This window comes from Calidris pugnax, unplaced genomic scaffold, assembly GCF_001431845.1.
Source record: "Calidris pugnax isolate Ruff unplaced genomic scaffold, ASM143184v1 scaffold190, whole genome shotgun sequence".
Lineage (NCBI taxonomy): Eukaryota > Metazoa > Chordata > Aves > Charadriiformes > Scolopacidae > Calidris > Calidris pugnax.
The window spans coordinates 501,350-523,217 of NW_015090924.1; the positions used below are offsets into that span (position 1 = coordinate 501,350).

General features: G+C 45.7%; 1 protein-coding gene across 4 annotated transcripts in view; it reads right to left on the reverse strand.

Annotated features, from left to right (window-relative positions):
- Nucleotides 1-240: 240 nt before the first annotated feature.
- The window catches only part of LYPD6 (LY6/PLAUR domain containing 6), a 40,122-nt gene continuing 18,494 nt past the window's right edge, over nucleotides 241-21,868 (reverse strand). For all 4 annotated transcript variants that reach the window (XM_014951350.1, XM_014951348.1, XM_014951349.1 and 1 more), the window contains 4 exons: nucleotides 12,359-12,519; nucleotides 10,577-10,675; nucleotides 4,843-4,973; nucleotides 241-3,296 (listed from right to left, as the gene is read on the reverse strand). In XM_014951350.1, the coding sequence (XP_014806836.1) occupies nucleotides 3,093-3,296; nucleotides 4,843-4,973; nucleotides 10,577-10,675; nucleotides 12,359-12,476 (552 nt within the window). In that variant the 5' untranslated portion in view covers nucleotides 12,477-12,519 and the 3' untranslated portion in view covers nucleotides 241-3,092. The remainder of the gene's footprint in view (nucleotides 3,297-4,842; nucleotides 4,974-10,576; nucleotides 10,676-12,358; nucleotides 12,520-21,868) is intronic.

Genomic DNA, 21,868 nt, shown 5'->3' on the forward strand with positions numbered 1-21,868 from the left:
TTGGTTGGTTTGGGGTTTTTTTTTGGCTAGTAGGGCACCGGAGAAAGGAAAAGGGGGACAGGGGAGCAGACAGCAGTGTCCCAGCACAGGGGGTGGCACCACATCAAAGAGCAGGGATGGTGATGGCAATTGTACATGGTTATCAGACACCTCACACCATCTCAATATTTAAAACATTTATTTATACAAATGTACAGCATTTACAATAGTTAAAAAAAAAATTAGAGATTTAAAACAAATATCACATATATGTATATATAAATACGGTGCAGCTCAGCATCTATGTGCTTTTAAAAAACCCCAGCAGCTCCACGGGCAGCCCAGGCATGGGGAGGGGGGGATGCTGTGCTGGTTCCTCTCTTGGGCTGTCACCTTAATTTGCTCTTTTAAGCTCAATGTCCACGTTCCTCCTCCCGGAGACAGCAGCCCCATTGGACAGGGCTCAGGTCCCTTTTGAAGGGCACAGTGTTGGGGGAGAGGGACCAGCACAGCTCAAGAACTGGGACTTTCACCATCTGCACCAACATCGTGGTCAGAGCGAAGGTGGTGATGGGCAGAATGTAACCATCCACCTCAGCATACAATGAATCAGCCCTTGAAATAGCACTTTTTCCTTCTGCTGGATACAAAGATAATAGAAATAACCAGCTTGGCTTAATGGAACAGCCATAACTAAATTTGAGGAGTAGCATCCAGGTCTCTGTGGGTGAAGAGCGCTACCAGGTACCCAAAAAAGGCCCAGGTTGCCCAGAGAAGCTGTGGCTTCCCCATCTCTGAAGGGGTTCAAAGCCAGGTTGGAAGGGGCTTGGAGCAACCTGGTCCGGTGGGAGGTGTCCCTGCCCAGGGCAGGAGTTGGAACTAGATGGTCTTTAAGGTCCCTTCCAACTCAAACCATTCTGTGATTCTATGACTCCTAAATGCACATGTTCACATCCCATTAGCTTTCCAACGCAGGTTCTCAAGGCACATGTCCTGCATCTAGCCCTGCTTTCCAGAAAACCTGTTTAACCCCCAGCCCAGGAGAGGAGCTAAACCACTCAGCGAGATCCATCCAGACTTAAACTCTTCCATTTCACAGGAAAATAATAATAATAATAAATATTTAAATTGCTGCTGGAGAAGCCATAACCCCCTCCACCTCATTGCCCTCCAACCCATACAGAGCAAGTACCTCACACAGCTCTGCTGGAGCCAGGTAGCAGAGGAGGAGGGACAGGCTTTAGGAAGACCACAAGGTTGATTTTTTTTTTTCCCCCAAGGTCTCCAGAGATAGGTCTGACTTGCATAAAAATAACAGATTGCAACTACCCTCGTAACACCAGCTATCTGTGAGCAAGTCACAGGAGAGCTGAAAGGACATCAAAATGCAAGGTTTGGGCATGAGTTCAGCTAGCCTGTCCTCAAAAATATTAGTTTTTATATAAAAAGTTTAAAAAAAAAGAAAAGAAACAGTGTTTGATGTTCAGTTTTCACAGTGAAATATATATATATATATTGAAAAAACATCACTGAGCACAGCACAGCGAGGCTTCCAGTGTTTTCCTTCCCCAGAGAAGTCACCTGAAACTGAATCATGAGTGAGCCTTGCTCTCGGTCCTCCTCTGCTGCCAGTGAAACTCCGAAGCAGAGTTCACTCCAAAGGCCCCAAAACTCAAGACAGCACCTTGTGTGCTCAAGATCTGTGGTTTTTCCAGCTCTTAACGGTATCCAACACAGATGCTGCCAGATGGGAGCTTGCTGGGACCTTCCAGGAGCCCTCTCAAAGCACCGCAGACCATAACCATACTGTTGACAAGATAAGGCTCAGGTTCCCTTGGAGCATGACTAGCCAAAAATTAACTCATAAAAGAACAAATTTAAAAAAAAAACAACCTAAAATTATAAAAAAGGGTTGGTTTAACTTTAAAACAAGTCCATGGACACCCTGCTTTTATTACTGACCTTGCAAAACAAAGCTGATGCTTTTTCAATAGCGATGCAAACCATTATATATATATATATTTATGATAACTTATATATTACAGTCTTACCTATTTGCAAAACAACCATTTTGCCCAGCAATATCAGTTTTAAGAATCTTTTAAACGCTTTAGATCCTACTCAATGTACAAAAATAAATATTGCATATGTGATTTCCGAGCAAAACAAGCAACACAGGTCACCAAAATCAGCTGTAGCTGGCAATGGTCCGTACTCCGAACAGCCCATACGTAAGGGGAGTGCATTAAATAAAATATGAGAAGCTATTTGGGATCAAATCACCCTCATGCTGTAGGACTGGGTGCCGAAAATGTAAAAATAACTAAAGCCTCCAAAACACCAGGAACCTGTTGGCTTGGGAGGCACCAACATCCCAACCTGGACACCCACCAGTTCTCCTCTTGGGACAGGGTCAGGGACCACACACCCAGCTCCTCCTCTAAACACGCAACAGGAACAGAGTTTTTAGAGTTCTTCTGGTTCAGTTGATAAACCAAAGTGGTTTTTCTGCCCGTTCCAGTGTGTGTTGTCATGGGGGTGGCTCTTCATGCTGCTTGTGGGCAACCTCAGAGGAAGCATCTGGGCACGATGCTGGCCTGGTCCGAGCTTCTGCTGCTTCTTTGACCTCATCCCTTCCAGCTCCAGCTGCTTTGCTGCAAACTACTGCACTCTGCAGGAGGAGGAGATGTGGGGAGGCTGCAAAGACTTACCCACTACATATTATTTACCCTGTGGTCTCCAAAGAGGTTAACGAGACACCGGCGTTAGTGCTGTGACGAATTATAATAAGAAAATGTCAGAAGCGTAAGCGATGATAATAGCAGCTGGCAGTGACATAGTACTTTTAAATAACATTTCTTCACAGAGAAAAGAGAGGAATTAAGAAAAGTGTGTGTATCAGTCTCTGCAGTGGATTCTGGGAACGTTTTGCATGGGTTTCTTCAGAAAAGAGTTGAGAAACCACGTGATGGTCTTACCCCCTTCGGATGAGTCTACATCCCAGATTCACTGGTTCATCGCTAACAAAAAATAAGGTGGAAAACCAGTCTTTTAGGAGACAACTCCAAAGCGCAGGCTCCGCATGGAGATGTTGAAGGTGTTCTCAGGCCACCTCAGCTCTCTGGAGCCACCACACGTGGCAGTGTCACCCAGTGCTGGGACACCAGCCCCAGCCAGAGGCAGGCGGTGGTGAGCAGGGCGGGATGCGGGAGCCTCTGCGTTTTGTTGAGGGGAGAGAGGGTTGTGAAGATGGCATCTGTCGTGTTCCTTGGCAGGGGCAAGTTGCAGATGCTTCCTTCGCAGCAGGAGGTGCAGATCTGAAAGAAACAGGGTTATTTATAACTTGGTTTTATTGCCCAAAGAAGCTGTGGCTTCCCCATCCTTGGAGGGGTTCAAGACCAGGTTTGGAGGGGGCTTGGAGCAACCTGGTGTGGTGGGAGGTGTCCCTGCCCAGGGCAGGGGGTGGCACTGGGTGGTCTTTAAGGTCCCTTCCAACCCAAACCATTCTATGATTCTATTTGAAAAGCACCAATACCACTGAATAAAGAGGTAGGAAAATAATAAGACATTTGCAAAGAAGCACAGTGGCCAGTCTGATTTTTTTTTTCCCCTTTTTTTTCCTCCTCCTATTATTTTTTTAAACCTGATTTTTTTTCCTCCTCCTATTATTTTTTTAAAATCCATCTACTTGGAGAACAATTTCACATGTACAGGAACAGCACGTTGGCTTACGCAAAGAAGACACATCTATTTTGAAGAGGTTATTAAATTTAGGACAAGAGAAAATGACCTCAAGTTGCCCAGGGGAGGTTTAGGATGGATATTGGGAAAAATTTTTACACTGAAAGGGTTATCACGCCTTGGAAGAGGCTGCCCAAGGAAGTGGTGGAGTCACCATCCCTGGATGAATTTAAAAGAAGGGCAGACGTGGTGCTTGGAGATATGGTTTAAGGACAGACGTGGTGCTTGGAGATACAGTTTAGAGGTGGTTTTGTCAGTGTTGGGTTGATGGTTGGACTCAATGATCTGAAAGGTCCCTTCCAACCACGTCAATTCAATGGTTCTATGATTCTATGTTTTTACCCCAAATAAGTAAACCGATGAAAACCACTGTTGTTTGGTTGAAGTAGAGCTCGCAGTTCAACTCCAACAAATTAGTATCTATTCATATAGGGGTCTTTGGGTGCCTGTCACTTAGTGCGGAGTGATAAGACAATCCGTGTGCCAGCCCAAAGGACATCCTTGGGGTGAGGAAGAGCTTGTGACAGTTCCCTGCCAGAGCACACAGGTTTAGAAAATCAAGAGTAAGTGCCCAAGGCCAGGAGAGCATAAAATTCTGTGCAAAACCCAGATGGGGCTGTGGTGTTCCTGGCAGCTCAGCAAGCTCTTTGGTTTTAACCTATTGGAGGATTTCAAAAAGGCCAGCTATTAACCTTCAGAAAAAAAAAATCTTATTTTTAAGTAACTGTTGGATTCAGATATCAAACGTTTGCTTCAAAGGTTTTGGGGCTTTCCCCCATCCTGCTTTGGTAAAAAAACCACGAGTCAGTGGGCGAGCATCCACTGCAGAGCTGAGGGGACCAAGCCCAGAGAAGTTCTGCAGGAAAAGGGAGAAGGGAGTGGTTTGCTCCCCTGAGCTTTTGGCAGGAAGGTTATTTAAAGAGATTATTCTTTTGTTCTGGTAAAGGTTATGCCTTTGTTTCTGTAACAAATGGAAATGAGCTGGAACTCGTTTAGAAGAGAAACTTGATTTTTTGACGATGCTGATTTACCCACTGAACCAGTCAGACTTCTGGTGGAGGCCAGAAGGTTTCTGCCCAGTTTTCATATTCATAAAAAAAGGGAAAAATTGTAATGCTATACCTTGTATTCTTCATGCTTTACGTAGGTGCATCCTGTAGACAGACAGTCCTCTAATGGTACACAGCGCTTGGTGACGGACACACTCTCTCCAGTAACTTTCATCAGGTGTTGGCTAAAGCAGTATCTTGTACCTAGAAAGACAGAAAAATGTGTTTACCTGTCAAATTCGAATTTTGTGATAGTCTAACAAATGGGAAGGAATAGGAAAGGGGTCTTAGATATTTTTTTAAAATCTTGGGCTTTAAAAAAAAGATAATTCTAATGTCATTTATTGAAATACATATATGTCACACATTCCCCAAGCTCAGGAAGGAATAGGAAAGGGGGCTTAGATATTTTTTAAACCTTGGGCTTTAAAAAAAAGAGAATTCTAATGTTATTTATTGCAATACATATATGTCACACATTCCCCAAGCTCTGGTTTCAGAGCACTCCGGAACATGGAGATTTAGCGTTAAATTTACAGCTAAATTTTACAAGAATGGTCTTTAAAAAAGAAAACATTTGCAATACCTGCTTATGTCCGAAGCTAAGCTTTGTTTCTATAGGTTTAATTTTTTTCCTAGCTTTCTGCACAACCATTAATTCTGTAGACTTACCTAAATCATTACACATTGGAGACATCTTTCCCTCTATCCTAACACTGTGCACAAGCTGTTCTCACTGCTCGTGCTCCGACCCCGGCTCTCCCAAAGCTCCTGCTGAGCCCAGGGAGGATCCTTCACCTTCCCTGTCCCTCAGTTTTATCATGCCAAAACCACCAGCAGAATGTTTGGGCTGATTTATGTGTTCCTCAGTTTCTCAGTCTTTGGGAAAATGCACCATGAAAGGGACTGTGTCCCCAACATTCCCATCACATCTTCTGCACACTTCTCCTGTGGGCTTCCTCCTCCCCAAAGGAGACCATCCTCACCCTCATCCTCCTCCTTCTTTAAGCTACTCCTCTAGTGACACCTGCAAAAAGCACGGAAAATTCAAAGCAGAGCGACTGACAAACACTGTGGTTACCCTCAGCCTTGAAGGAATTTGGGATTATTTCATGCTTTAGTCATCAGGGGGAAGCTGAAGGCGCTTCCTACCACTCCAAGGTGAAAACACTGGATTTTCAACACAGGAAACATGCCATTAGGTATTTCTTCTCTAAATTATACCTTGCTTCTCATTAAACAACCATATTATTAATAAAATTGTTGCTTTCATAGGGAGAAAAAAAAAAAAAAAGAAAAGGAGTGTAATTAATTTAAAGTGAATGTTCCTGTTCAGCCCTCGTCTCCGATGGGCAAAGCCCCACATACTTCTCATGTTTTAGGTGTTCAGCAGCAACCGAGCAAGATTGACGACTGAAGACATTATTTATTAGGCAATAAATCCCCTCAGACATCTGCTGTATCTTTGACCCGCTCTTAAGTGTGATATCCACAGCAAACAGACTCAACTTATCACCAGAGGCTGGAGACCCTGGGTGTGCTGTCTTCCTTCAGACCAACACGGGGCTTTTGATGGCTTTTCCAGGCTCTCCTGCTCCAAGGGGTGAAGATCTCGCAGTTGCACCCCAAGGGAAGCACTCTCTGCATGATGATCATGAGCTTCTCCAGGGACCTTCCCTGGAAGTGCCTTCTCCAGCAAATCCAAGCGCTCATCGCTTCATTTCTCCTGTCAGGGGAGCTCACCCCTGACAGGTCCCAGATGGAACAAGTAAAGCTTCTAGCACCCCATAACTCTTTTGAGGCTGTTTCATTCTTTCTTCCAAGTGTGTTTTTAGAAAATATTGTGCAATCACCTTGGAAATATGTATTTTGCCCTGCACAGAGGGACCTAGCACACCTCTTCTCGTACAGCCATCACTGATGGCTATCATCTCCTGCAAGGCAGGGCTGCAGCTAGGGAGTAAGTCCACAATAAGTAATAAAATCCACTCACTCAGATTAATATTAATTTTTACACTGCATTCTGGTCTGCCCCTCTTCTCAGAGAAGGCCAAGCTCAATCTCTTCTCCCAAGGAACAGGCGACAGGACAAGAGGAAATTGCCTCAAATGGCACCAGAGGAGGTTTAGGATGGATAAAGTTTTATACTGAAAGGATTATCAAGCCTTGGAAGAGGCGTTAAGAAAAAGTTTTACAATGAAAGGATTATCAAGCCTTGGAAGAGGCTGCCCAGGGCAGTGGTGGAGTCGCCATCCCTGGAGGTATTTAAAAGCTGGGCGGATGAGGTGCTTGGAGATATTGTTTAGTGGTGGGTTTGTCAGTGTTGGGTTGATGGTTGGACTCAATGGTCTTAAAGGTCCTTTCCAACCAAGGCAGTTCTGTGATTCTAGGACAAAAGGCACTATGAGAAGTGCTGGAAAAGCTCAGAGCAAAGCAGAGGTGAGGAAAACCACCACAGTGAGGGACATTATCTGCTCTGCAGACATGGAGGCTACTAGCCAGAGGGATGGAAAAAGGACTCTAAGCTGACCCCATGAAGAACACAGGCCCACCGCTATAAAATAATTTACCAAAAAATAACAGAGAGATTTAGAGGGATTCAAGTAAGACTTTGAAGCTGGTGCTTCTAAGCACGATGGTGCCCAAGCCAGGCAGCAAGCTGTATGGCCACAGGGTAAGGAAGGCTCTTGGTGGTATTGTATCAAAAAACCATGGATTTATGCTTCCTAAATTTTGCATTTCCAGAGTGTCTCTGTCTTTTACATTTTTCTTTCCTCTGGTGGAACTCTCATGCAAAGACTGCATGATGTGCTTCAGCTATGAGTTATCTCCAAACACCCATATACAATAGACAGCCCCAGTCTCGACCTGCTGACCTACAGCAGCATCACTCAACAGCTGAAACGCACGTTCTCCATGAGGTCCACCTCATGGGGACCATCCTATAGCCTTAAAAGGAGCACAAATGAAGAAACCAGCTATTGAAACCAGAAGTCATGGTGCAGACAGACAGCCAGGCTCAGTGTAAGCAAACCAGCCCTGCACACTGAGACCCAGCAAGGCTGCTCTCCAGAAGGAGAAAGTTCTCCTCTCTGTTTTAAACTGGGTAAGGAAACACTGAGCCTGGTGTTTCAAAGGGCCCAGAGTCACACATTGAATTTTGAGGGCCCATTTCCCAACCTGCAGCCTCTAACGGTGCTTTTGGGGGCCACCTGCAGTGGCTGGAACATCACCGTGGTGGTGGTGGCCATCATGGAGATGTCAGCCTGCCCACGGGCTGTACTTAAATAGAGTACTGGGAGCATTTTGAGTGCAGTATTTCCATACAAATTAGATCACTAACACAGTTTCTGCTTCAGCTGAAGCTAATAAATAACAGAAAACAAGGTTAATGCACAGCAGGAGGCCTGACTTCTAGGAAATGCTTTTTCTAATCTCGGTTCAATACCAGGAATTGTGTTTTTACTCTCCCTCATAATTAATTTTGTTATATACAAAAGGTGGTTCCCTTTAAGTCCTGCATTACGGTTAATGAAAATACTTTGTTTTGCGCCGTTTTAATGGCATTCTGTTTTAAAAAAAAGAAATGAGGCCAATACCAGGATGGAGTATCCTTGTTTTCTCTCATCACTTAACCCAAGGGGAACGGCAAGGGTTCAGATTGGGATGGCTGCAGGGAGGGAGGCAACGCCACAAGCATCTTCCTCTGTCTCCCAGAGATAAGGTAATTAACCAGCAGATAACCCCAGCCCCCAGAGCACTGCCTGGGGTCACACCTCAAACCTGAGGCTGCTTTCTGCGGCTTCCTTAACCCAACTCAAAAAAAAAAAATAAAAATCACATTTGAAAGTTAAAGCAACAAAGTTAAAAAAAAAAAAAGCCAGTTTAACAAATGCTTTCCGATGTGGAAGCGTGTTGGAGGCACAGCTAAGAGATACCAACTGAAGCCGTGGGTGAGGAGGCACCCCGAAGCAATGGCTGAGTTCTACAGAGTGGGGAGAAATAACTTTATCAGCTTTGTCTCCACTGCAACAGGGTAAGGATGGAGCATTTAAGCCACAGTGCCCTTCCCCAGGTCCCTGCTCCTCTGAAGCACAGCGACTGCTGGCTCAGCACTTACTCCTTCCTGGTGTCCTAGCCTGGGTGCTAACGAGTCCTGCCTGGGGTAAAACATTATCAGATGCCACCAGTTTCAGGAGATGAGAAGTCCTCTGGGCTGAAGATTAAGGGCAGACTCAGATTTCCAGCCAGCCCCTTCTCATGGCTAAAACCCCATCCTTACTTCATGGACAGTGGGTGCTTGTACCAGCAGCAGGAGGGCTGGTGACCATAACGAGCAGCTCTGGTCTGGATGGACACAGGCACACCAAAGCACAGTTTCCCCTCCCCTAAACAGCCACTAAGTGCCAACTTTCCAGACAGGCACATTTTTTTTGGCCAGGTCATTTCTGCTGGCTGTTACTGAAGGCAGATGGTGGAGTCACGCCTGGCTCCCTGCACAGGAATCTACAGGTAACAAAGCCCTTAGTCATTTAAATGCCACCTATTCCTGTCAAAACAGGGAGCGTCCACGAACATCGGTCTCATCTGATGCCAACCAGCCTGATCCCTTTTATCGTTGTTGATGTTGTGCTGATTTGAGCTCAAAGCAAATAAACTCTCGGACAGATAACGCGCTCTGACACAGGCTGTGCACACAGCTGGTTCCTCCCTGCAGTGCAGGTTATGGTCCTTCTCTTTCCAAAATAAATATTTTCTGAGGGCACTTGTCCCACAACAGACCACAGACGTTCCAGATAGATGCTTCACAAGCACTGCTGAGCCTACAGAAAGCACCAGGGGAGTGGTGAGTCCTGGCAGCATCCCTCTGCCTCTTCAGCATCCCTCTGTCCTTCAGCCCCAGCAACATCCCTCTGCCCCCACGACCCCTGCAGCATCTCTTGGCTCCAGAAGCATCCCTCTGCCCCTCATCCTGGCAGCATCCCTCTGCCCTATGGACCCTTCAGCATCCCTTGGCACTGGCAGTGTCCCTCTGCCCCACATGGCCCCAGCAGCATCCCTGTGCCCCCACAGCATCCCTCTGCCCCCTCAGCATCCCTCCTCCTCCACAGCCCCAGCAGCCACGATGGCTGCCTCCTGCCCACATGTGGTTTCCACACTGGTGAGGATACAGTCCACATTCAACCCATGTCCACGGCTTCATCAGGGGCTGTGGACATCTTAATGCTTTTAAGTGTCTCAAAAAGAGAAGCAGTAAGGGAGGGGGAGATCTGAGGATCTCACTGGTACCTGGGTCTGATATTTGGGTGCCCGTATCCCAAAGCCTTTTCTGAGTTGTTCCCAACTTCAGACTCCAATGGGAGATCAGAGCCCCAAAAATACTGAAAATATCTCGATGCCAGCCAAAAAGAGAGCAGCCTCAGCTGCCCTGAGGCGTGGGCTTTTGGCATGGGGGAGGGAAGCTAACGAAGCGAGAACCCGGTCCTGTACCCACCAGTAAGAGAAACACAACCCTTAAATAAATGTCAGCCTGATTTAATTACCAGCTGAGCGAGAGGAGTACGGCGAGTAGATGAAAGTCCTAAACTTCACCCACCCCAAAGAGACAGAAAAGCTTAAAGGATTACTCGTATCGCTTACATATCTCTCTGGTTGAGGAGGCTTACAAGGGGGAGCAGCAAACGCCAGGATCCGAGTAGGAATTCCATAGGGAATAACGGGGGCTTGGTGCTGGCCCCGAGGTGGGGATAAGCGAGAGGTTGTCATAAGGGTGGGTTTAAATTAAACGCTAGCGTGTGGCTGGTTACCTCTGGGACAATAGACATCCGGAGCCCACCGGTTGCATTCGTAATTATCTGCTGCCCTTTCGCAGGTGAAACATTTAAATCCGTGCGGATACGGTGTGGCTGAAAGGAAGAGACAGCGTTGGGTTAAAATGAGCCAATTAATCCAGTACACAGCAGCATTTGTTCTCTTTAGACACGTCTTTCCACAAGTAAGCCTGCCCCACTTCATCAAGTTGGGCCTGATCTGTAAAAAATTCCTATCACCAAAAGCGACGTGGGGAAGGCACAGATACAATTAGGACTCAGTTCAACCCTGTTTACCAGGCAAAAATGCTCACTGCTGCCTTCAAAGGGAGTTAATGTGAGCAGGGAGAGCTTTTTCTCTCCATATCAGAGCTCACATCCAATACTCCTACTTTATCAGGGCTGATAACAAAATATCAGATGGATTAAAGTACTTCTGGAAACCGTCCCACCAAGGAAAGGAGCTGCCCCTTTTGAAGGCAGGCTGATGTCCCCAAAGGAAAGAAAAATCAATTTGCTGAACCTCCAGTTTTTAACAGCAGCCTCCGTCCTAATTTATCTCGCCAAACGAAGTGCGTGACTTCTTAAGTGGTCTCCTGGCAGGGCTTCTGTAGCACATTCAATACATCTCCAAGATGCTGCCACCTTCTCAGAAGCCAAACGGGTCACATTTATCTCTGTGGGGTGAAGTAAGCTGAACCTCCACAGACTCACAGACCACATCTCACCTCTCCCTCCTCTTCCCCTCCTCCCCTTGCCCACCAGCTCTGGGCCAGATGCCGTGTGGGCAGGAGAGCTGAAGCAAGAGGCATTCACTGCTTGTTTCCCCAGGTTCTTCTGGTTAAGGACCAGTGAGTAACCTGGGAGCATCTCTGGTGGGGCTGGTGCTGCCCTCAAGGAACAGTTTGGAGTGGGACAATACAACAACTGTAATAAATTCATAGAATCACAGAATGATTTGGGTTGGAAGGGACCTTACAGAACATCTAGTTCTAACCCCCTGCCCTGGGCAGGGACACCTTCCAAGCCCCCTTCAACCTGGCCTTCAATCCCTCCAGGGATGGGGCAGCCACAGCTTCTCTGGGCAACCTGGGCCACCCTCACAACAAAAAATTTCTTCCTAATATCTATATTTCTTCCTAATACCTATATTTACCCCAGGTCATAGGTCGTGGTTACAGCATAAACCAGGAATTTGATCTTGCTTGTAACAAACATACATTTTTCAGCCAAATTTGGAAAGGCGGGGAGTTTTCACTGGGAGCACATGGCAGGCACAGCTCCCTTCCTCTAGAATTAAATAAGTTTGTATCTGACAAAGCAAACAGACCAGTGAAAGTCCAGGGGAGATCTGAAGAGGTTATAGGGTTGCTTCAGGGAGTTACTGAAATAAAGTCAGGAGCAGTTGGTGCCACGGCTGCAAACGGTCACGTTTGGCCCTTGCTCACAGCTGTCAATGTGCTTGGGCACATCGTGCATGGCCACAGGACTTGGTCTTATGGCCACAGAAATAATCAAGGAGGAGAAAATAGTGAACAAAACACCCCTGACACACTCAGCTATCGTCTGTAACCCTATCTGCCCTTTAATCCCTTTGGGAAGCAGCATCATGAGATGATCTCATCATGAGATCATCTCCAGAAGTCCCTTCCAACCCCTATCATTCCGTACTGGGAATATTTATTAAACCTTTGCTCAGCTTGGAGCTCAGCCTTCATGTTTCCACGGCCTTAACACACATTCACCCCCAGTCCTTACCCCCGCGCAAAGGTGGCTTACTGGAAGGGTGGAGGTAGACGATGTCCTTGACGGTGAAGTCCCGGGGCTGGGTGGCTGGCAGGAGGGTGGCCAGCAGGCAGAGCAGCAGCACCCACGCCAGCGTGGGCTGTGAGGCCATCACCCGGTGAGGACGTACTCATGCAGCGGCCAAAAAACCCCACCTGGGTGAGAACAGAGAACAAGGGTGAGAAGAGGAAACCCACCAGAAGCCCAGCCACCACCTCTGCCCACAGCAATCCAACCTCGCCAGGAGGCCAGCCACCACCTCCACCCAACCCCACCAAAGCCATGATGATCCCATGAACCCTTGGCATCCCTCCCATGGGAAGAGGCAACCGTGTGGCTACTTTGTCTTGGCTTCAGTCACATCCCTGGCACCAGCAGGGAAAAGGACTGAGGCAAACCCTCTCCCAGTCAAACGGAAGCCAAGGGGAAGGGCGGTTGGGTTCATCACTACGTACAATTTAACTGGTGGGAGATTTGTTTGCACAAACCTCAGTAAGACATTGATAAAGTCCTTGGAGACCACACCACAACAGGATTTAATATCTTCTTTTAAAGAGTATTGGAAAAGTGCAGAAATTAGACTGGGAAGAAAGGAAATGGGATAGCTGGAGACCCATTGGGATGTCCTGGGGAGCAGTGATGTGTCTCCCATACCCACGCACCAACACATGCTCAGACCCTTCAAAAATACATCTTTTTGGCAAACCAGAAGCTTCCACATATCTTAGGAAAACCAAGGAGCTGCATGTTCTCTCTGCTTTCAGCTGTTAATAACATAAAGTGACTATTGCATTTTCCTCATCCATGCTCCTGTGACACTGTTGACAAATGATGCAGCATATTTTTCCCCCGTATCTGCATGAAGGGAGCTAATTTAAGAAATTAAGAAATAATACCCACTGTGGTACCACTTGTGAAGTAGTCCCAAAACCAGCAGCTTCCAGTAGCATCCCCAATCCCAGCTCTGGAGCCCCTCAGGAACAGACAAGGCTAATGCGTCATTAAATACACAACTCGTATTAGTCTAATTCCTTAAAAAATGATGAAAACGTGTATCAAAACCAAGTGGGACAGGAAAGCCCTGAGAGGAGGCGGCAGGCAGGAGCCACCAGCTTCCCCTGGCCGCTGGCATCCCTCCAGCACACACAGGGCTGGGGCTTATTTTTCCACTCAGACTGACCAAGAGACCTGCAATACCCAGATATTTCCCTAAGCAGCTTTGAAAGCGTGGTAGCTGTCATTTAATAAATCAAATTTTTTGTTGTTTTCTCAGGAAAGATGTTCCAGGGGCAGGGATATAACCTTCCACCTCTGGCTCCAAACGTTTTTTCTTGCACTGGAGACCCACACAGGACCAGGAGCCCAATGGCCATCAGGGGGGCTGTCGTTATCCTTGGCTCTTATCTGAAAACACCCTTTTTAATTAAAACACCGTGAAATCCATAAAAATAGTGAGGTTAACAGATAACGCGTAGTGTGGTACATTAAGCTTTGTTGTTTTAACCTTACAAAGAGGGAAATGCCAGTTTCCATTGGGTTCAGTCCACAAATGCAACCAGGGGAAAACGAAATCCTGATTAGAAGCAGAAAGGAAATAAACCAAGCCTCTCCCGGCCACAGGAAAGATGAAAGACATGGGACCAGTGGCTCTCTGCAGGGTCTGGAGGAGAAGCCCCCAGCAAAGCCAGCTGGAGCCCACCTCGGTGGGTTTGACACTGCAAGAGGGGAGATTGAGATGAGATGTGGGGAAGGACTTCTTTGCTGTGAGGGTGGTGAGAGGTTGCCCAGAGAAGCTGTGGTTGCCCCATCCCTGGAGGGGTTCAAGGTCAGGTTGGAGGGGGCTTGGAGCCACCTGGTCTAGTGGGAGGTGTCCCTGCCCAGGGCAGGGGGGTTGGAACTAGATGTTCTTTAAGGTCCCTTCCAACCCAAACCATTCTATGGTTCAGGTTGGAAAAGATCCTTAAAATCATCAAGACCCTAACACTGCCAGCTCCACCACTAAACCGTGTCCCTAGGAATCCCTCCCAAGTATGATAAGAAAAGAATTTGTTGGGTTTTCTCGTTATATTCACAAAAAAGCACTTTACAGCACTGATCAAAGTCTTCCAGCTGAGGACACCAGCTTTTCTTCTATCACACATGCTCCCTTTTATGGACCAAGTGCTTACTCAGCCCATCTCCAAAGGCCCGCGTGCGGCTGTCAGTACTTGCCGAGTCGTCAGATTCAGAAGACAAGTGGCTGTTAGTCCTGCCTGCCAGGGTGGCAGGAACCCTCCAGCTGCACACTAAAAATACTCACATCCTGCCTCTTGGAATTCAGCAGCTTAATCGCCAGCACCACTTGAAATGAGTCGCCAGAACCACAAACGAATATATAGAATTCACTTCCCCACCTCTCTTTTGTATGTGTTTGAAACAGGTCTAATTACAGGCAAGGAATTAAAATATAAAAACCCCTCTGTGCTCAGAACAATCCTGAGGAAGAGGAGCGAGGCCAGCCTGGCCACTGTGTTGAACTGTGGCAGTTACTGATGTAGAAAGTCCTTATTGAACAAACCACCTGCTCCTGTTATAGTCACTGATTTTCACACCAAGCATGTTCTACCCATCAATTTCATACACGTATAGCCAGCATAAAAATAGATACTTCTGCATCGATAGCAATCCCTACTGTCAGAAACCCAAAAACTGTTATAGTCACTGATTTTTCACACCAAACATGTTCTACCCATCCATTTCATACACGTATAGCTGGCATAAAAATAGATACTTCTGCAACGATAGCAATCCCTACTGTCAGAAACCCAAATATTCAATATTTCACAAATATTTTGAGTTAACGTTCACATGGGTACGCACAGTACTGCCTTTCACAGAGGGCAAAATACATGTACAAATATCCTGCATCTTATCGAGAAAATATTCGCTGAGTTTTAAGGTAATACTGGTATTTCACAGAGAGTGAAGTATCCAAAACTATTTTGAATAAAACCAGATGTATTCAATAATTACTGTTCATCACAATCATTCTCTGTTTTTACACCCACGCATAAAAATAAAATGTAATTGATTTTTTTGTTTTTAAAGGAAGGGAATATATCTATATAGAAGCACTGCCTTAAAACCTGCAGATACTTAACAAAAAACTGTTTTCAGTTCAATTTTTTTCCCCAAGATCATGCAAAATGGTATTTTTCTGCAAACGCGGCTTCTTTTAATGAAGCCTGTAGGCCCCAAGAAGCTTCATGAAGGGCATGAAGACTTTTTATTTTGCTCACAAGCCCCTCTCAGCTCACGGCTTTCAGCCCAAGCCACCAAACATTGTAGAAAAACATTTTTTTTGAGGAGCTATTGATGATGTTTTGGCTGCTGCAGCCATAAACTCTGCTGGCAGAAGAGCCTGGTTCTCCAGCGTATGGGGCACCTATTTTTTCCTTCTGAATTATCTTTTTCAGCTGCAGTAGCCTCCCCTGCATAGCAGGGTGCACGCACCAGCCTAATAGAAAATGGCATGGCCCGCTCTGAATCCGATAGGGGACCGCAGTTGGGGGAAATAGTCACATGGTATTTAGATCATACAGTCTGTTTATAAAAGGGCTGGGGCGCTGACACAGAAATCCTCGTTAACTCAATCTTTCCAGCTTCACCAGCACCTTTCAGACGGAAAGGCATCCCCCCATCCCCGCTCTGCAGCAGGATTACTTCTTCCTGCCCTTTGCCCTGACACGGCGCTATGGAAATTAACCATTAAGTTCCCCAAGCAGCAGCCCAGTTGCCCATTTGTCAGGTCTCATTAGGGCGGCGACATCTCCTCCGCGCTGTCACCAGCGCTAGGGACAATGGAAGGTCCCCATCCTCCAAGGAAGCTACTAGGGAGCCCTCGAGCAGAGGGGCTACAAAATGTCAGACCTCTGGTTCTGGGGGATACACGTTGTTGGAGAGGACAGTTACTTGTGAGGACACATTTGTCCTTCTCAAAAGCTCAGTAGATACCTGCTAGCTGGTCTTCACTGACAGCCGTAAGCTGGGCTGCAAGGTTGAGATAAACATTGCAGCATTTCAGGAGAAAAAAAGGTCAGACACCATACCACCATTTGGCCAAAGCCAGGCATGAAGGAATTCCTGGTTTGTAGGCATTTCTGTGGTTCTCCTCCCTGTATGAGTACAGCACAAGCTGCAGTGTTCAGTGGCCTCCACCTCCCTCCTACAGGAGATGAAATATTGCCCTGCTCTCCCTGGACATCTGGTGGAGAAGAAGGTTGCCCAGTCCCACAGCAGGCTAATGCTTGGGATAACTTCTGCTGATATCTTGGCTCCACCTTCCTCCTCACTGTCTCAGCCCCATCTCCAAGTTTTATAGTTTACTGCCTTCATTTCGCCCTGAAAACATCCTCTTATCTCTTCACTTGGAAGACCCTCCATCTCAGAATGCCCTAAAACAATAATTCTCTCAGACAGATAAAATAGTAAAAGCAAACAAAAGCTCCCTATCAGCCAGCAGTAGATGTATCAGCCCTAGAGTATCAAGCACAGGATGCCAAAGCAGCAACATCTGTGAGAAACTGCAGAAACCACAGCAGGAGTAATTTGCTCTACCAAATTCCGCTGTACAAGGTCAGCTGGACCTTCCTTCTACTACATTATGAAGATTATCCATCAGTTACAAACCCCATCAAAGGAGCTACAGCCAGCGTGACAAGGCTGGAAGGTCTGTTCCTGGATGGAAAGCCTACCCAAGAGTAGTTTCTCCATATGAACATCAGCAATGTGACTTCCCTAACAACTGGAAGAGTTAATTCACCGCTCTTTACGTATCCTCCTGTTTCTGCCAGTCCACACAGGTTCCACTGCTGAATATACAATCCACGTATTCATCTGCATTTCTCTACAGCTTCAAAAACTAAACCCCAACTCTCTCTCTGTGTCATCGCTGTCCCAAGACAAATCTGAACTGCAATGGAAAGTTTCCCACCTACCAGCAGTGCAGAATCCCAGACAGCATTCCCAGAGACTATGTCCAACTTCACCAGCTCTAATTGCAATTTTTCCCCTCTGCCTCTATCCTGCTCAATCTTTTTTACCTCTTTTTGGGGGAGTCTGTTCTGTTTATTTCTTGCCTTTTGGTTCCTACCACATAAATCAGAAAGGTTTTGAAGAGAATTGGGAATTCATTTGAATTGCCTTCAAATCCAGCTTCTTTCCACTTGCTGTTTAGAGAGTTCTCTTCCCAGTTTGGCCCTGGGAATGGTTAAAAACATATTACTCTCCTGGTAATATGGGATGTAGTGAAACACATGCAACTTCTAGCTAAGGAACCTATAGGAGCTGGTCCAAAGGGGTTTGCTACCTCTCCTCAATCACAGTAAGCAAGAGTAATTAAACAATCAAACACAATTAGTGCACGAATTACTCTCAGAAATGTGGACGATCTAATCGCCTTGCTGCTAATTACAAAGCCTGTAGTTCATTGAGCTAAAAGCCCACGTCCTGGGGAAGTGAAGGGGGGTGCAATATGTTCCCTCTCACACCATCATCCCTCGGACACGATTTAATCTTTAACAAAAGGTGTTTTCAAGATTATTTTAGGAGTAGCACGTTGCTTCTATTTTCAACCTGTATTATATTTTCAGTCAGACTAGTGAAACCTTAAGTTTTCCTAGGTCCTGTACAAACCCCTCACCTTTTAAAGAGTTGTAGTAAAATGTCACTTACATTCATTCATTCCCAGAGGATGGTCCGGCTTCAGATAAAAACAGAGGAGAGATAAAACAGGTGTATTTCACTCGACTATTTCAGATACTCAGTATTTGGTATAAATGACAGGGGGAAAAAAAGCTAGCTTAAAAATCAGGCAGGCCAGGATGTTCATATAAGAAAATACAATTTATGCAAATTAATTGTTAAACTAAGAAGGTGAGATATTCAAAGTCAGACATAATTCGTTCCCATAGTAATATTTAAGACTCTGAATCCTTCTGAATTAGAAGCAAGATGGATATGGATGACCTAATAAATCATTATTTCAAGACCTATCCCCCAGGTTTTTGCATGGCAGCAGGGGCAGCGAGCCCTGAACTCTGAGGGGTGCCCAAGTCCAAGATTTGGCTGAGTTTGGGAAGTCTGGAAGCTGGCGCTCGCCCCTGCCGTGTCCCACGGCACATGGGGCTGACCTCAATGTGTGAGGAGCCCCCAGACAGCCCGGCTCCACGCAGACAGAGGATAAGGAAACCATGCGTGAGCACAGAAATCCTGGGATTTTCCTGCTAATAAAAAGAAAAAAAAACCCATTCATTGAGTTCCAGCAGCCAAGCCCCTCTGCAAAGGGGAAGAAGGGGTGTAAATTATTTCCTAAATAAACATTTAAGTTCACTGGGGCTACTGAAAGGGCTCCTTTCTCCGAGGCAGGGATGCTGTTTGCATGAACCATGAGTTGTGTGCGGCTCCTTTCTGCTCCCCATTGAAAGTCTTGTGGAAAAAGGAGGTTCAAGGCTCCCAGGGCACCTGGGGAAGGGTGTTCTGGGGCAGGGAGGGTGCCACAGCTGGTCCAGGGTTGGTGGCCATACCATGAAATGGTGCTGGCAGTGGGCAGGGTGGTGGTGCTCTTCTGGTGAAACGTAAAACAAGGACCTGAGCCTATGAGGTAAGTTAAATTTGGATGAGGCTTGGTATGACAACAGCAACTGGGATTGTCCTGGACCATCTTTCCTACTTATATTTAACCCAATAAACAAGAGCATCCCGGTTAAAACATGGGGAAGCACTGACCATACAACTGTGCAATGCACCTGCTGGGGAAAAAGTGGAAAAATTTGCAGCCTGTTACCAAATAAAATGTAGCCAAAGAGTAAGAAATGCCAACAACACCAACAAAATCAAACAAAACAGGAGAACGCATCCCATGCTTATGAAGAGACAGCTGGCAAACGATCTAATCTGCAGCCAAGACATGAAACTCTTCAATAAAATAGTTTTTTAGTCGACGTACCAGGCTAGAAGACACATATACACAGCAGTTCTAAAAGAATGAGATGATTCCACTGAGCTTTTAAGGTTACATTTTCATGAAGCCTAGAAAATTGGGACAGTCTAGGGACCAGGAAGATCATCAGCACAAACTCTGCTTTTTTAAATGCTCAAAGGAACGACTGCTTAGCCTTAGGTCAGTCCTGGCTAAAATCACAGAACAGTCTTATTTGTGCTACAGCAACAAACATTTTAACTTGTAAAAAAAAAAATAAATTAAAAAGTTGTGAGAGAGGGTTGGTTGGATTTTGTGGAAAATAGGTCTCCGAACAAACCCATCATTTTCAAACAGGCGGGATTACAGCTCTGGCTGTGAAAGGAGACTGTTACACAGAATAATTGGGGAGAGACCAAAGCAAAGAGCCAAAGCACCAAACCCTTCTGATTACAAAAATGAGTTCTACCCAATTAACCAAGCATGCTCGGGCCAAATTAAAAAAAAAAAAAACCACCAGCTTAGTGACATCTCAAAATCTAATTGGTGAAAGGGGCATCTTGAAGCGAAAATAGTTATTTTTTTTCCACTTTCCTGCAAGGCTCGGTTCAGCCTTTTGTCCCACAAGTCCTGACAACAAGAAACTTCTTGTATTAAACACCCCAGAAGACGTTAAAAGAGGGAGACGAAACGCTTGTCCGTCGTGCAACAAACTGTGCTTTAATAAAACCATACATCAATCTGCACCATTGTGTCCTCGCTCCGCCGGTGCCTTCCCCCTCGGCTCTCCAGCGCGATTTGTGACAGTTCTCCTCGGACATCACCCCGCACATTTGACATGCTAGATTAGGCACCGAGTCACAGGCTGCTCGGCATCGACCCAAAGCCAGCTTTGTGGAAGTTCAGGGAGCAGCCCCGAAAACACCGTATTGGGGAAAAGGAGATTTTATTGTTACAGACTAATTCAAAACTTGAGCTCTTCACCCACAGAAGAGAAACGAGAGCTTTCTCACCAAAATCGTTGCAAACATCGGGCCATTATTATTCCTTGCAATGGACAAGATATTAACTCTCTTGCTTCACCCATTTGCATTGTAGTACCATGGTTTTTTTCCCAAAACAATTTAACATATTTATGTAGTAATTAATGAACTGGGTGGCATTGTTCCAGCCCCGGACCCACACAGACCCGGAGGCAGAAGGGCTCTCTTCCCCTGGCGGTTCACCCAGAGTTCATGCCATATTTTTTTTTATTTCCCCGACCCCCACCTGAATTCCCCTTGGCGCGAGGCATCAAGAATACCAGCAAGCCACAAAGGGAAGGCGACACTTTTGAGGACAAAACAGCTGTTTTTTGCTCATTTCCAAAGAGCACCGCTCTCAAACCGGGGCTGCAGAAGACGCCGCGCCGATGTCGGCAGCAAAACCTCAGGGAAATAATTGGGCATGGGATCACCCTCCCCAGCTACACGTTTTCGGCACCAACATAAAGCTTAATGAACAAGGAACTGAGCCTCGCACAACAGTCCTTTGGTTAAGTACATCATTCTCATTTTTCTCTTAATGATAGAAAAAAAAGTAGCTCGTCTTTGTGTGTCTCCACATCTAGCAGGGTCAGAGGTGGCATCCACAGCCTGGTCCGTGCATCAAAATAAATAAGACCTTTCTGCTTGCAATATTATATTATTTATATTCCCACCCTTTGCTCCACAGGGACTACAACAGACTTTGTAGGAAATCTCCCTTTGCAGAAATTTCCATAATTAGGTACAGTAAAAGACCAAACTTAATCTGATTTCATATTTTATATCATGTGGTGCTGAAACTCAAATACTTCTCCCATTAAGCTTCACTCAAAGTTATTCCACTGCCATCCCTTTGATTTTTATGCATATTTTATTTGGTATAAACATTAGAAAAGCTACATATCATTAAAGTAATGTAAAAGAAACCCGAATTAGAACTGACCAATTAGTGTTCTTTCAGCTGTCTAGTTAATCCATGGAGTAAACAAACACTAACATCATTAATTCGCTCAGATTTTCAGTAGCTTTTCCAGAAAAACAAAGCCTAACATAACCCAAAACAAACAACCCCCCCTTCTGCTTTACAAGACTTTCAAGTGTTGTTTGAATTCAATGACCAATTAATCATTTGGCTCTTGTCCTCCCAGAAAAAAATCCATTTGACTCCTTTATTTTTCTAACTTGTTGGTGGGGGGAAAAAAAAAGAAGCCGATTAAAAGAAAATTATCATCTCCACTGTGATGGGAAGCTATAAAATGCCATCCTCATTTTAGCCACCACTCCCGTGATGGTGTGTCAAACTTCCAACATCACACCATGGGTTTAGGTAGATGTTTCAGAGATGGAGATCTCAGCGTGATCCCTGGTACTTGCCTGCATATATGAGACTTGGGATGATGAGCAGCAGTAAATACTTGCCTTCCTACAGAAAGTTTTATACCCTTTTCTTCCTCTGCAATAGTCACCCACCCTTGTTAATGGCAGTACAAGTTGCAACCAGACACAAAATCTTCCAGACTA